This window comes from Pelobates fuscus, chromosome 2 (assembly GCF_036172605.1).
Source record: "Pelobates fuscus isolate aPelFus1 chromosome 2, aPelFus1.pri, whole genome shotgun sequence".
NCBI classification, from domain to species: domain Eukaryota; kingdom Metazoa; phylum Chordata; class Amphibia; order Anura; family Pelobatidae; genus Pelobates; species Pelobates fuscus.
In genome coordinates, this window is record NC_086318.1 from 371,618,335 (window position 1) to 371,635,386 (window position 17,052).

The 17,052-nt window shown below is 40.6% G+C and overlaps 1 protein-coding gene across 1 annotated transcript in view; it reads left to right on the top strand.

Annotated features, from left to right (window-relative positions):
* The window catches only part of CFAP61 (cilia and flagella associated protein 61), a 232,240-nt gene that overhangs the window by 41,692 nt on the left and 173,496 nt on the right, over positions 1-17,052 (top strand). Inside the window, exons 9-12 of the mRNA XM_063443717.1 lie at positions 304-384; positions 5,653-5,825; positions 7,927-7,966; positions 10,305-10,444. Coding sequence (XP_063299787.1) covers positions 304-384; positions 5,653-5,825; positions 7,927-7,966; positions 10,305-10,444 — 434 coding nt within the window. The remainder of the gene's footprint in view (positions 1-303; positions 385-5,652; positions 5,826-7,926; positions 7,967-10,304; positions 10,445-17,052) is intronic.

A 17,052-nucleotide genomic window follows, 5' to 3' on the forward strand; every position in this document is an offset into this window, starting at 1 on the left:
AAGGCAAAAAACCCAGTCTGAAGCGTTTCCAATTCCTTCTTGACCCCAAAATAGCAGTCAGATATCTCCTTGGATCAAGCAGCTATTACCACACTAATTAGAAATGATATCCCTGTATGTTATGTTTTTGCAAGTATTTATCCAGTTTCTGTTTAAATGGACTCTGATAGAACCAGCTCTTCAGGCAGAGAATTCCACATCCTTATAGTTCGTTGCTGAAGCAAAACTCCTAACTAGTGGCAAATTATTTTTAAACTGTTTTTATGAAATTAAATAAACACATGAAACAATACCTGTTTGCAGATGGGTGTGAAAGTCCAGGAAGTGCTTGCAAGCGAAGAAAACCACATTACGGAACCTGTCAAAGGTGGTCATGAATTCAAAGTAGGTGTCCTTAACTACGTTACTGATATATCCCTGATTTGTAGAACAATGCGGTGTTCCACGTCCATCAATGTATTCTATTTCCCAATAAGCATGGCAGAATGACTGTCACTCACAAGTTCAACTCTCTAGGTTAATTAGACTTTAAAGACTCCACTCTTTATTTATGTTTTATTTTCTTATTTGCCATTTCCATCAGTCTTCACTGCTCCTAAATATTGTATGGATTACTAAGCCATGTTATTTGTAAAACTGTAATCACACCTTTTGAGTTCAGAAGTTATGTATAAATGCATTTTTTTCTCATTTAATTTATTATTATTTGCACATAATTATTATTAATAACAAAGGGCTTAAAGTGAACTTGTCCAATATATTGTTTGGAGACAGGTTCATAGGGTGAAACCAATTACAGCCAAATATTTATTCTGCTAATAGCTGTGAAGGTCAGCCTGACAAGAATAAAGTTCTTTTTAGCAACATTATTTTTTAGGGAATTTATTTCTTTTTAACATTAAAGGACCACTATAGTCACCAAGACCATTTCAGCTCAATGAAGTGGTCTGGGTGCCAGGTCCTCCAGGTTTTAACCCTTCCGCTGTAAACATAAACTGCTATGTTTGCATAGCAGGGTTGATCCAGCCTCTAGTGACTGTCTTCCTGAAAATCGAATTGAGCACGCAGAACGTCCATAGGAAAGCATTGAGAAATGCTTTCCTATGGGCGTTTTTAAAGTGCGTGCGGCTCTTGCCACGCATGTGCATTTGGCTCCAGTCGGGAGCTGACGTTGGAGGGTGAGGAGAGGTCACCAGCGCCGAGGGAGCCCAGCACTGGATAAAGCTAAGTGGATGAAGGGGTTTTAACCCCTTCAACCCGGGGGGAAGGGGGCCCTAAGGGTGGGGGGACCATAAGGATTAGATAGTGTCAGGAAAACAAGTTTGTTTTCCTGACACTGTAGTGATCCTTTAACCAAAAAACAAACATCGATGCTTTCTCTAGTTGTAAAAAATAAATTAAAAAATCTTTTGCTAACATTTGCCTTAAATGAACTCTAAATATTACTTTGAAAATAAATTTCTTTTTAAACTCCAATGTGTTCCTTAGAGATTTTGATTATATGTCCCCTATTGTAAAAAAAAAAAAAAGCAAAGTTAAAAAAAAATCCAGTGCCACAACAGTCTTCTCTTTGAGTCTTGATCCTCCTGGTGTGAGATGATTATCTCTGTCCAATCCTTTGCATCTCATAGAGAATCAAAGTGATCATACAAGGCAGTCTCTGCAATCTGTCAATCCAATGTCTTTCTTTTTTTTTAAATTCTTTATTTTTATTGTGCGGGTGGGTACAAAATCTCAACAGTTTGCCACAACAGCATATACAAAAGACAGTACGTACACGTTAGTATGAGTGAGCGCACATTTAAGTTATTACGGTTTTGACAGGTAGCTATGTTCCAGCCCTTAGTAGCATAAGTTAAATAGCCTAGGAGAGATGTCCGGCTGGTGTGTCTGAGTATCTATGTGTATAGTAACCGTGAATATCTCGCAGTGTTGTTCCAGCGTGTGTGGGCCTAACCCATGTGCGTGAGTGGAGTATCCCCTATGATGGGGTTCATCTACTTCAATGCTCTGATGTGTGTTCAGGAGCCCACGTTACGGGGCCAATAGACCCATTATAATTGAGTGAGCGTCGTAAGGGTCGGAAGTATGTATGGCCGCTTAAAGAGCGGTCGCGCGCATGGTCGCGCGTTAGAGACTTTAAGTTAAGAAAAGGGTGCTCGTGCCCTGTCCGGCATTCTAGTCTAGGCTATGCTATTACGTGTGTGAGTGAGCACCTAGCCCTGGTGAAGTGGTACGCCTCTGGTGATTCCTTTGGGTGCCGTAGTGGTACAGAGGCGGGGGTTAGGGACCGGATTGTCCGCAGACTAATTCCGCTTGTCAGAAGGGTTAAGTAAAAAACAAAACGTACAATAAAGCATTATGGGGTCTTAATGCCCAAACAAAAACAACATAGAAATGAACATAGGTATTTAGCCTGGTAGTCTGGCGCTAAACACCATTGAGTCGGCTGCCTTTGAAGGGATAAACGTGTGTGGTGGCAACAGTCTGATGCCCATTAGGCCGGTTCCATGCTGCAAGAGAAGTGGTACGTCTCTGGTGATTCCCTTGGGTGCTGTAGTGGTACAGAGGCGGGGGTTAGGGACCGGATTGTCCGCAGCCTAATTCCGCTTGTCAGAAGAATTAAGCAAAAAAAAACAAAAACGTATATTTAAGCATTGTGGGATCTTAACGCCCAAACAGAAACAACACAAAAAATGGAGATAGGTATTTAGCCAGGTAGTATGGCGCTAAACACCCTTGATTCGGCTGCCTTTGAAGGGGTAAACTCGTGTAGTGGCAACAGTCTGATGCCCATTAGGCTGGTTCCATGCTGCAAGTGGGGGCTGCTGAAATGTATCTTGCCTTGATTGCAGTTGCCTGCTTGGTCCGGGTCAGGTTCCTCGGGTGCTGCGTCGCGGAGTCCCCCCTCGCTGCGGGTGGTGTGAGAGAGTCTCTTGGGAGTCCCAGGGTGTCCAGTAGGTCAACCGCTTGTTGCAGGGTTTGTACCAGGTAGGTCATGTCACCCCTTTGTATTTGGAGTATTCGCGGTGATCTCCAGTGGTAGCTAATGTCTCGGGCTCTAAGTTGGCTTGTGAGGGGTTGCAAGGACTTTCTCCACATCATGGTGTCCCCTGTGAAGTCTGCATAAAACGAGAATGTCATGTTTTCAAAGACATAGGGTGAGGCGCCTTTCAGTGCCGTAAGTAGCAGCATTTTATCTCTAAGGGAGTGGAAGCGAACCACTATGTCCCTGGATGCTACCGCTGGGGCTCCTCTCGGCTTCGGTATGCGAAAAACACCCTCAAAGGTTATGTTTCTCGCTTGCTTGGGCTGTAAGAGGGATTCCACCAACCTTCTCATAAGGTGCAGGAGCTCTCCATGAGGGATGTCCTCGGGAATTCCGCGCACCTTAACGTTTGTGCGGCGCCTTGCGTCTTCTGTTTGCGCAAAGCGTTGTTCCAAGGTGGCTTGCTGCTTCTTTAGGGCCTGTACCTCCACTTCTAGTGCCCTGATCGACTTTGTGTGGCTGTCTGATGCCATCTCCACGGTGCTCAGTCTGCCAACCAGGCCTGAAAGGTCAGTCCGGATTGTGGCCATGTCGGCTTGCAGCGTTTTTTGGAGGTCGGCTATCATGTCTCTCAGCACTGCTGCAGTCACAGGCATTGATTGTGTGCCCTGTGGGACCCGCAAGAGCTGTGATGGAAGTAGTAAGTCCGCCGCGCCTCTGCATTGTAACATTTCCTCAGAGGAGTCGGTGTTATCGTCGGAGTCGGCGGCCATCTTGGGGCCATAAGCTCCCTGCGCTCGGTGGAGGTAATCTTCGATATTTCTGCCGTCAGCAGGTTTGTCTGCCTTAGGTTTTTTGGACCGTCGATCCATCGTGCTTATTTGCGGTATTTCACTCGTTTTAGCGAAGAAATCCGGTCTCGTTTCGCCGTTTTGTATATTTTTAACACGGAGCCCATCAAACGTGCGTCTGCTCGAGTTGGCTGCTTGGCTCCGCCCCAATCCAATGCCTTTCTATAAGAAGCATTAGCACCATACAGTCTAATCATGCTGTGCATCATGTCACCGAAAATGAAGTCCTTTAAAAACTGAAGAATGTGGAATTGACTCTACTTGCTGTTTAACTTGTGCAAAAATGTGTTTTGGATGGTTTGTCCAAATGAAATACCTTTTAATCCACACCCGAACAAATTGATTATTGTTTAAAACTCCCCTTATTTCCAGTGCCGCGCAGGTCCGCCGGCACTGGCTCCGTCCCCTTTGGAACATCATCAAAATGTGAAAGCATTGGATTGGCTAAAATCGCCATGGGGGCGGGGCCAAATGTCGTTGGCCAATCAGGACCTCCTCATAGAGATGCATTGAATCAATGCATCTCTATGAGGAAAATTCAGCGTCTCCATGCAGAGCGTGGGGATGCTGAACGGCAGAGCAGCTCTGAGCCAGGAAGCCCCTCCAGTGGCCATCTGAGGAGTGGCCACATGAAGGTGTCCCTAGGGGAAATTACCTCTGAAAAGGTAATGTTTACATGAAAATGCCTGAAGGGAGCTATTATATTCACCAGAACAACTACATTAAGCGGTAGTTGTTCAGGTAACTATTGTGTCCCTTTAATCTAAATGTGGATTAAAAAGAATTTGATTTAGGTTAACCTCCCAAAATGAATTTTTGCACAAGTCTAGTTGCTGTCTGGTTGACAACTACTAGAGGAGTGTTTTGTAAAACTTTGTTGTTTCTTAGCAGTGTTATATAGCCATTCATGGTCCCATGTACATTGCATTGGGAGATGATCTCCCAGAAGATATAAAGAACCAATAGTAACACATCCTTGAAACTCTTAGCTATTTAAAAATGTAACTTGACATAGGGCTCATGTTTAGTGACAAATGTAGAGATCAGATCGTGACTGTGTGATAGTTAATGCTGGTCTATATTGCTTTAAAGTGTCAAAGTTTCAATAATGTTATTTTCGTCACATTTTATTGTATTAGTCCTAATGGGGATAAAACACTATAATTCAGGGCGGGCAAAAGCTATATCCCAGATATTATAGAACTACAACAGCTATGATGATTTTCCAGCCTGCGGAATGGAAAAACATAATTGGAGGTTGCAGTTTTATAACATCTGATGATCTACCAGTTACCAATTCATTTATATTTACATATCCCAAAGTAGCAATCTGTCTTTAAAGACCAAAACTTTACATTTTCTTGACCTAGACCAGGGATAGGCAACCTTCGGCTCTACAGATGTTCTGGACTACATCCCCCATAATGCTCTTACACACATAATGCTGGCAAAGCATCATGGGAGGTGTAGTCCAAAACATCTGCAGAGCCGAAGGTTGCCTATCCCTGACCTAGACCAAAGATGAAAGCACCGTGCATTGTGATTTCATTGGTAAACCTCTGTTTCATTTGTATTATTCAATGTAATATGATATATTACAATAACTGGTATATTACACTTGGTAATGATAGTGATATGTACAGTGCGTACAGCTGTTTGTAAAGCATTGGCGTTACTGAGAGTAAATGTTAAAAATAAAGCCTTTATTTTTCACTCTCAGAAAGCATTAGTTGTGGTTGCTAATTAGCTTGTGATGCAAGAGAAGAGAAATGACACTAAGTGATATAGCTAATCCCTTGTCATTTATTGCAGCAGACTGGAATTCAAAGCATGGCTTCCAGTACAGATGATGCCATCAGCAGTATGAATTGCAAAACCCCAGAGATGCCTCACACAGAAAGCCACCCCTTTCAGCCAGTGTACCAGGGTGACGTCACCGCTTTCTGCATCCAGCTGTTTTGCATTGATGAAGAGCATCAGTCGAGGCAAGCTAAGACAAGCTGTAAATATGTATGGTCCACTTCAGTAAATATCGAATAGTATATGTGGAACTGCACTCACTCCCACAAATCTGAGCCAGGGTGCTTGCTGAGCCGGAATCAAACACCAGATTTCCAAACGTTAGTAAAATAATAGGGGTACAGGCTGTTGGGGTTCTCAATAAAGTGCCTGCCTTGAACCAAGGAGTGCCTGGACCCCTATTATTTCACTTCAGTAAATAGACATAATGGCTGCGTCTACGTCCTTCTCCTTGTCTTTAAATAGGTGGAATGACTAACAGTTACTAACATAGCCCCTACTGTGTTCTTATTAGACTTTAGTTAGTAACCAGCAACATATGGTGCTGCCGTACACAATGTATTAGGGTTATTTAGCAAAGTGAGAATTGTTGGGAATTTAAAGTGACATTAAAGCTATTTAACAATAAATGTGAAATTCACTTTGATATCCCAACAATTCTAACTTTACTAAATAATCCTGATACATTTACTGTAGCTTTAATGTAGGACAGCACTATATGTTGCTTTTCAATAATAGAAAGGGGATATTTAGAGGTGGACAAGGCCGTGCTCAAACCAGCTTACAATCAAGAAGGATTTCAAATAGCAGATATTTATCTCTTAAGGCATCTTGCCCATGGCCACTGGTGAGGTGATCTGAGGCATTCAAACCTGACTTTCCTACTCTAACCAGTGAGTAACCCTGCATGTAGCTTGCAATGAGACAAAACAAGAAATATGTTGAGGCAAGGTGAATAGAGTCATCTATGTACTACATCATATATATATATAGATCCAATATAGAATGGCTGCTCACCGGGCTTTTAAAATGTGGATTCTTTATTAGATAACATTTAAAAAAACAAGTTGTCCTGTTATTGACCCTGAGGAAAGTCCCGAGCAGGGACTGAAACGTTGGTTGTTTTTTTAAACTTTATCTAATAAAGAATCTACATTTTAAAAGACCGGTGAGCAGCCATTCTATATTGGATCTGTGTCTTTGGAGCCCAGGCTTATGCACCCGGCAGTGAAGGAGTTAAAGCGTGAATGCAGGGGATTTTTTCCTTTTTATATATATATATATAGTACATACAAACAGAGTTGTGAGAAAAGCAAGTCATGTGGCTTGACTGGTGTGTGTATTTGTGTTTAGTAATGCATTAACTATCCACTTATTTTAGGTGGAAGGGGTTTTCATCCACACTTTTTTCCCCACCACAACTCTGTTGGTATGTACTTAACAGGTAAAGCCAAGCCTCCCTTGCAAGCCCGTAACCAACCTCATGCTGATGAGTTGCATCAACATTGAAACAGCTGTCCATGAGTGGTTCACTGGCTTTGCTCCTCTTCCTGAGTTGTGTTTCAAAGCTGTTGTATACAGCCGACACATACTCCAAGGAATCCATGTATAAAGTGGTATTATGAGGCAAAAATTTGATTCTATGTTGAGCTCATTTGCATACGCCTACCCAGAATCCCTTAGTAGTGAGAGCACTGTTAAAGTGAGATTTCTATGGGAAAAGCAAGTCTTATGGCTTGACTGGTGTGTGTATTTATTTTTTAGCAATGTATTAACTAAAAATATATGCACACACATTTTACTTTAAAACCTTCTGAAAATGTTTGAAAATGCTGTTCCCTGATTCTGCTTTTTTTTCATTAATATTTTAAAAAACACATGGTCAGAGTATACGCACACCTTGGTCCTTATTACCAGCCTGTGGAACTTTTCATGACAAGGGGACACATATTTTAGTCATGAGGTTTGTCGCCTTCCCGGGTCATTACTACTGTTATTGTAATTATTAGATGTATTACCCCCAACTGACATCCTCTGGGTATTGCTTCAGCCTCTGCCTAGTGTATTTACTCGGTTGTCCCTGCCCAAAATGATTGGAGAAGAGAAAGGCATTTGCTAGGCTCCTTCTTACCATAGACCCCCCACATCATTCTTTCTTTCTACTGTCATGGCTCCTGCCATGTCTGGAATGATTTGCATTGCTCTGGCATCCTTTTTGTATCTTGTTTTTATATGTTTTTGTAAGACTGTGTAATAATATATTCCTGTGATATTTTTTCTTCACAGATCAATCGATTTTTTGAACTACGCATTTAAACTTTTTCCAGTAAGTGTACAGGACCAAGCACATACTTTGCAATATTTAAAAAAAAATTTTTTTTTTAAATGAATGTACTTTAGAATACATGATCACCATAGAAAATAAAAACCATCTTGCAATTAATTTTAAGAAATCCCAGGTCACAATTGAAGGGACTGTTTGATACCATAACCACAACACCCCGTTATGGTGCAAGCAGGCTACTGGAGCCAACCCCCGATACTCTGTCAGACTACTTTCCAGCTGACATGTTTAGCCTATCAGTGCCATCCAGATAAGAATTCCATCGACATTCATAATGTTAAAGGATCACTATAGGCACCCAGACCACTTTTCAGCTTAATGAAGTGGTCTGGGTGCCAGGTCCAGCTAGGTTTAACCCTTTTTTCTGTAAACATAGCAGTTTCAGAGAAACTGCTATGTTTGCAATAGGGTTAATCCAGCCTCAAGTGGCTGTCTCATTGATTTTCACAGTGAGAAGACGCCAGTGTCCATAGGAAAGCATTGAGAATGCTTTCCTATGGACAGGCTGAATGCGCGCGGCTCTTGCCGCGTATGCGCATTAAGCCGATGACGGAAGAAGAGGGAGGAGAGTCTCCAGCGCCGAGGGAGCCCGGCGCTGGAAAAGAGGTAAGCGATTAACCCCTTCCTCCCCCTTCAGCACCACGGGAGTGGGACCCTGAGGATGGGGGCACCCTCAGGGCACTATAGTGCCAGGAAAACGAGTATGTTTTCTTGGCACTATAGTGGTCCTTTAAGGTGCAAGTTACGTGGGCTTCAAGCTCTAATACTGCACAACCCTCACTTAACAATACAAGTTTGGGTTGCTCTGTTCCTTCGATAAATGTGATCAGGGATCTCACAACCTTTTCTTCATTCCCCACCCCGTACAGTGCTTGAATATTATACCATTATATAGCACTGCATCATTTTCTGGCACTTTATAATACTGGAGTTGCCCTGCAGACCAGGCATATTGTGGCTTTAGAGTCTGGCTTCTTTACTAAATATTTCCCCTCCCATTTAAAATAAAGCTGTAAACACAACTGACTTACATGCCCCATCCGATATTACTGCTTTCCTCACTGGTTTCTGTGCCCCATCCGACATTACTGCTTTCCTCACCGATTTCTATGCCCCATACGACATCACTGCTTTCCTCACTGGTTTCTGTGCCCCATCCGACATTACTGCTTTCCTCACCGATTTCTATGCCCCATACGACATCACTGCTTTCCTCACTGGTTTCTGTGCCCCATGCGACATCACTGCTTTCCTCACCGATTTCTATGCCCCATGCGACATCACTGCTTCCCTCTCTGGTTTCTGTGCCCCATCCGACACCACTGCTTCCCTCAGGAGGTCCATTAAAATACTTCTCATAGAGAAGCATTTGATTGAACAGTGCTCACCGTTTCAAAGCGCATATGAGTGCTTTGCCTATCCCACGCATGCTTAAACTCCTTTAGGTTAACACAGTAAAGGAGTTTAAGCATGCGTGGGATAGGCATAAGGCTATACTAACTATAAGATAATGCCAGGGACTAATGAAAGTATTTAGAACATTGGGCAGACTAGATGGGCTGAATGGTTCTTATCTGTCACATTCTATGTTTCTATGCTCTGAGCTGGGGAGGTGAGGGATGGAGTTTAGGAGTGCACAAAGGGAAGGGATATAACAATAAAACCAAAAACAAACCAAACAACCAAGCAGGATTAACCATTGCAGGATTAACCATTGCAGGTAGACATGGCAATGTGGAGGGCTGAAATAAGGATGGGAGAGAGGGTACATTGACCATTCCCCATGCAGGTGCTGCCTAAAGCGTAGAAGCTGATGATGAATGTACTTTTTGCAGAGTTTGGGGCTGGAACAGAGTTTGGCGCAGCCTAAGTAACTTGTGTAGAGGATGCCATTAACCCCGGCACAAAAGTGCAGATATCTTTGTGTGTGCAGTGCTTCAAGCAGAAGTGGTCATGGTGGTTGGAGTAACACTTTAAATATCAACTCCTCATGGAAATATACTTCTGAATTAAAAAAAAAAACAACAAGAACAAACAAAACCAAAACAACAACAATCCTAATATGTAAAGCTCGCTGTGATTGCTAAAGATAATAATAAAATCAAAATGCACATAAAAGATAATCCTATTGGCACATAATCCAATAGTGGCAATGAATTGATTGAGGCTTGAAATATGAGGCCTCCTAGAAGACAACTAAAAAAGGCTACCTAGATAATGCATGAAATGTCTTATTGTATAAAACATATATGAATCAATAGGTTGTTCTTGCTTTGTTATATGTTAACCATAATAATCTGTTTTCTTATTTTCTTCCAAGGATAAAGATTTTTGCATTATTACTGTGCCTACTCTCACCCCCGAATTTCCTTTGATCCAGTGCTTTGTGCGTGCTGTCCCTCTGAGCACATGTACTTTGTCCCAGGAGTTGTATATTTTCCACCGTGCTGGTTTGATCAAGTAAGTGGAAAATCAGTTCTCTCAGCTTATCTTTGACACCTGTGCTGACTTGAAAATAGATACTCAATATCTTGTTGTGTGAATCAGAATGCCTTGAATAAATCAGCAATGTCATTTTAGCTAAAGTAAGAAAATAAAATCAGTCTTATCTTATTTCAAGAGGCCATTTTAACAACATCTTTAGATTTATTAAAGAATGTTGCAAAACAGATCATCTCTCGTTACATCACATGACCGCGTTCCAAAAGCCAGGATCTGAGTTTCTCATTTACAGATTCATTCTTTATCCTCATCATGGTGATGGGAAATTGGACTTACTTACCGTAACTGGCATGGTCAGCATTTCGACCAGCAAAGCTAAACTTTTTCTGATATAGCTAAGAGATTAAGGCCTTCTGCAGACACCATCACAAATTTTAACAATTTACCAGCTGCCACTCAATGTCAAATACTTTGTGAGAGTTACAGTAGTGGATAATAATTGCATCTAACACTTCACATAATGGCAAATTAGTGCCCGCAGGTGCCTGTATACAGTATGAAGCCAGTGTCTGGCACCCCTTGATTTCTGGGGGAGAGTAGCTGAAAGTATTTCCGGTTTGCTCCTTAAATCCCAGGATACTGAGCCTTGGTCTATTGCACAGGTAGACAACCTTCAGCACTCCTGATATTATAAAATACATGTCCTATAATGCCGTAATACTGGCAAAGCATTAGGGGAAATGTAGTCCACAACATCTGGAGTGCCGAAAGTTACCTAATTTGGTCTGTAGCCTTCTAAAACTGTATGTCTGTCAGTATATGTGTGTGTGTCAATAAGTCTGTGTGTGTGCCAGTAAGTTGTCTGTCAGTCTTTGTCTGTGTGTATGTCAGTATGCCTGTCAGTACGTGTGTGTGTGTGTGTGTGTGTCAGAATGTTTGTCAGTGTATGTGTCTGTGTGTGTGTGTCAGTATGTCTGTTAGTGTGTGTTTGTGTGTGTCAGTATGTCTGTCAATGTGTGTCTTGGTATGTCTGTCTGTGTATGTGTCTGTGTGTCAGTATGCTTGTCAGGGTACGTGTCTGTGTGTGTGTCAGTATGCCTGTCAGTGTGTTTGTGTCTGTGTGTCAGTATGCTTGTCAGGGTACGTGTCTGTGTGTGTGTCAGTATGCCTGTTAGTGTGTATGTGTCTGTGTATCAGTATGCTTGTCAGGGTATGTGTCTGTGTGTGTGTCAGTATGCCTGTCAGTGTGTTTGTGTCTGTGTGTCAGTATGCTTGTCAGGGTACGTGTCTGTGTGTGTGTCAGTATGCCTGTCAGTGTGTTTGTGTATGTGTGTCGGTATGTCTGTCAGTGTATGTCTATGTCAGCATGTCTGTCAGTTTGTGTGTGTGTGTGTGTCAGTATGTCTGTATTTGTGTATGTGTGTCAATATGTCCGTCGGTATATATGTGTGTGTGTCAGTGTATGTGTGCGTGTCAGTATGTCTGTCAGTGTGTGTGTCATTATGTTTATGTGTGTCTGCGAATATGTCAGTATGTCTGTCAGTGAATATATGTGTGTCAGTATATCTGTCTGTGTGTGTATGTGTCAGTATGTCTGTCCGTGTATATGTCTATGTAAGTATGTATGTAAAAGGTGTGATTGCATGCCAGTAAGGGGGGCAGGGTCCAGGGGGCCCAAGAAAATGCTGTGCCCAGGATCCTATTATTATTATTATATACGGCCCAGTATAGAACTACCATGATCCTCAAGGTTAGCAAAACATCATTGTAGCTGCCCATAGCCACACAACCTAACATCTTATAGCTAGGTCATTTTTTTTTTTCAAGACATAAGTAATGCCGACAAAAATAATCTAATATATGTAAGGCCATTGAGTTCTCAGACATGCCTGGGGCAGTACAAAAGCCAATTATTGGTTATGTGCAGTTCATGGCTTGCCAGTCATGCTTTTGAAGGTCTGGACACACAAAGCACTGCTCTAGGTAGCCTTATTACTGATTAATAGTTAGTGGGTGTTTTTAAATAAAAAAAAAAAAGCAAACTGTCAGATTTCTAAAAATATTGTGAGTGTTACAACACAGCCCTTTAGAGAAACAGTCCTGTCTATATTTTTCTTAATTGCTAACTTAATTAAAAATCCATTAATTAACATTATTTCAAGGGTAGCAAATGCCGTTTCTAACAAAAGAAAAATAATACAGCTTAGTGTGAAACTTGGCAGAAATAAAAGTATATTATTTGCTAAAGAAATTATATTATCAATTGAGTGTTCTCTGAATATGTTAATAAAATTCCAGTGTAGTTCTAGGTCTGCCATATTTTATATTGTTCATCCCCAAGTCTATTCAAAAGGATCCAAAACAATGGGCCTTGAAAGTATGCCTCTTGGGTTGTTTACAGAGTACGTTGGAAGTGACTTAACCAGTGTTCTATGCTCGATTGGGTTCAAGCCAGCAGTTTTATGAAAAACACTATACCGAATGCAATCAACTTGAGCTATGAGATAAATAATGATATGCTTTACTGATTTCTGGGAAAATAAACCACATTTTTGAAAAAATATATATATTTATTTATGAGTCATGCTAAGTAGTTCAAGCAGTTGGTAACCTTTATGGAACATGTGTATAATAAACCACCTTTTAATAATATTTTTGACTTTGCACTCCAACATTTGTATAATTATATCTGTATTCGGAAAATATTAGTGACACTTCCATATACAGAGTGTAGTAGTTTAACACTATGTAATGCTAAAAAACATTATGTACTAAAGGCTGTCTCATACTTGAAATAATTAGATAACTTTGTAAGTATTCTCAAAATATTGAACCGCTTCTGATTAAATACAAACTGGCAGCTTCCCTGAGTGACTTTACCTTGGGAAAATTAGCCAGCAAGCCAGAGTCTATGTTCCTTATACGTCAATTGCAAGTTCATCTTCACCTATGTTTTCATATGATTATCACTTTAATTCCGAGGTATGCTCACCTGCAAATTACTTCCATTCCCAGCAAGATAACGGCTGTGGTTTCATGGTCTCGCTAAGAATTGTGGGATCATTTAGGCGTGGCAGCTGTATATTTGTAGTATTTTACCTCAAAGCCATTGGCACAGAAGGAGAGGCTGTCACACCATAACATTTTAGTTTGAAAATAAAATTTAATTCCATCATTTTACTATCACAATGCATACATAAATCTATTTCCTGTGAATTGCAGAATATAATTTTTCCATGATATACGCACTCAGGGTAGTGTAAATATTTGAGGTGCTCGGTGAATTGTGAATCCACCAATGGCAGCATTTTGTCCTAGTTCCACAGAATTCTAACCAAGTAAATCCCTGAAAGATGATAACCTTTCCAGAGGGATGTTTGCGAGGCTGTCCATTGTCGTCATGAGTGTTTCCCAAAATAACATTGTTATCAAATTTTCAACTCTGTTAATTTAACCTAAATTTCGACACTCCATTGTCAACTCATCACAATTTGTAAGGATATTAAATTTGTCAGGAATTCAGAGGGAATTTAAAATGTTAGGCTGAAATAATCAAGCTTGAAAATTTATACAAGTCAGATATGTATTCTGCCCAACTATTTTCCAAACGACATCACAAATCATGATTGCCACTTGGACTATTTAAAAATAAAATATACAGTAAATAATTTGTTTCCCCCCAAATGTCCAAGCGGCAGACATGACGTGTGATGACTAACACTTGGACTATAGAAAATTTTAGGTTTTTAACTTATAATTAGAATTTTCACATTGAATTCACTTTGATTTAACAGTTCACACTTTAGTGAACAAGCCTTCCTGGCGAATACGCCCTTAACGGCATATTCCTTCCAACGGACACTTAATGAGATGATCAGGGTTACTGTTTGAATGGAAAATGTAGCAGAAAGTGAACGCTAAATAAAAGCTAATCAAATGGATAATGGGATCCAGACATCCATCAGTGCCACGGGACTGAACTCTAATTAATGAGCACAGATCCTATAGATAAAAACACTAAGCATAATTAATATTAAGTCTTCTGCTTATTGTGTGTCCCTGGTGCCTTTTTGCAACCTAGTGTTAGATTGAAAGATCTTTTCAGTTTATGGAAGGAATATTGGTGCAAGAAGTAGACCTCGCAAAAAGAATCTAAGCTCAGATTTCTTACATTTACAGACGTATGGATGTATTTTACTTTTTATTTTATTGACAGATTTGACATCTAACTTTTTGCTTTGATGGATGACAGACTATAGTCAATAACTGTATAAATTTAGAGCATTCAAAGTGAATTTAAATGCTTAGGTTAAAATCACCAAGCGTAAAACATATAACTATATTTAAATATTTGCAAATTAAGGGCTAGATTGAATATTTTTAGATACTTTTTTTAAATGACTGAATATATTAATATATCGATATTTTTTATACTTGATATATTTTTTTATATTTTAATATTTAAAGTTTATTCTAAAATATTTAATTATTTGAAAAGCTTATCCACAAATATTAAATTGAAATCTGCATGGATAAATTTGGGCAAAATGGCACTAAAGTTGGAGATTATTTTTTTTAGATCAGCTATTTTTGCTTCAGATTTAATTTGTAAAAATGAATGGTTTAGTGAAAAACACTGATTGCTGACTCAGATATTTTTCCAGTAAGTTATTTTGTTCTAAAGTTTTTAATTCACTGTGCATTCACCTGACTAATATAGTGTAGGTCCCCTCTTGCTGTCAAACAGCTTAGAAGCATTGAGGCACAGACTCCACAAGACCTCTGAAAGTGTTCTGTGGTATCTGGCACTAAGACATTATTAGCAGCAGATACTTTTGAGTCCTGGATACCGTGAGGTGGGGGCTCCATGGATTTGTTGTTTCAGCACATCCCACAGAAGCTTACTCGGATTGAGATCTGAGAGATTTTAGGGCCAAGACAACCTCTTGAACGCGTTCTCATGTTCCTCAAACAATTCCTGAACAATTTTTGCAGTGTGGCATGGTGCATTATTCTGCTGAAAGAGGCCACTGCCATCAGAAAACATCATTGCCATGAGGGGGTGTACATAGTCTTCAACAATCTCTAAGTAGGTGGTACTTGTCAAAGTAAAATCCACATGAATGCCAGGACCCACGCTTTCCCAGCAGTACATTACCCAGCAGTACATTACCCAGAGCATAACACTGTTCCCCAGGTAAACAATGCACATGGTCCCATCTATCAGACCTTCTTCCATTACTCCATGGTCCTATTCTGATACTTACGTCCTCATTTAAGGTGCTTTCGGCGGTGGACTGGGGTTATCATGGACACTCTGACCGGTCTGCGGTTACACAGGCTCATACCCTGCAAACTGTGATGTACTGTGTGTTCTGACACCTTTCTATCATGGCCAGCATTAAGTGTGATTGGACCAGATGGGGTAGCATTCACTCCCCATGTGCATCAGTGAGCTCTATGTGTCCATGACACAGATGCCAGTTCACCGGTTTTCCTTCCTTGCACCACATTTGGTAGGTACTAACCACTGCATACCGGGAACACCCTATAAGACCTGCCGTTTTGGAGATGTTCTGTCCCATTCATCTAGCCATAACTATTTGGCCCTTGTCAAAGTCACACAGATCTTTTTCTACCTGTTTTTCCTGCTTCCAATACATGAAATTCAAGAACTGACTGTTCACTTGCTGCCTAATATGTCCCACCCCTCGACAGATGCCATTGTAACAATACAATCGATGTTATTCACTTAGCTTGTCAGTGGTTTTAATGTTTTGGCTGATCAGTCTATACACATATTGTATGTGTGCATTTATAACATGAGTGCTTTGAATAGTGCTGTTCTATTGTAATGTGCTACTTTATTTCTATTGTGCATTTGCAAATAGATTAGCAGTGCACTTTAGTACTTTGTGATCTTTAATTTACATGAAAATACATGCATAATTGGGAATAGGAGGCTACACATTTAACAAAAGATGCCATGCATAATTAAGTTTTGGAGCTCCCTTATCCTGATGAAGCAGGGTTGGATTTAGATGTCAGGTGCCTGGCACGGAATTCTTTTGCCTCCCCGTCCCCCCCAGTAACTGGAAAAAAGTCTAACGTATATTGGTTTTTGACAGCTGCATGTGCATAGATGTGCATATATCTACTTGTAATGTATTTTGTTTAAATCTGTAAGTATAGTGAGTTTATGCAGCTGTGTAAGTGCATGACGGGTTAAAGATAATATTAGAAATTCATAGAGTAAAGGAGGATTTAAGCTTTGAGAGAGTTGGTTTACAAAGGGTGTTTGGTGTTAAAGTGGATCTGTCATATTTTTTTTCTTCAATCCCCACCCCTCTCCCACCAATTAAATTAAGCCCCTGGACCGGCGCAACTTACAGTTTTGCAAATTGTGCCAATCCTGCCGGACTTCTGTGACAGTGCTGCCATCTATGTGTTTTTTGAGGGGTAATTTGCAAAGTACTCACTCTCCTATGTCTTTTGTAGTCCAGTCACTCTACTATAATTGATTGTTGATCTGCAGTACCTGTTATACAGTGTGCACCACTCTACACTGTCCCTGTTCCTCTTTAAAGCCATTTCCTCTGTGAGAGGCTGTTAGTTGGCTGAAAGGC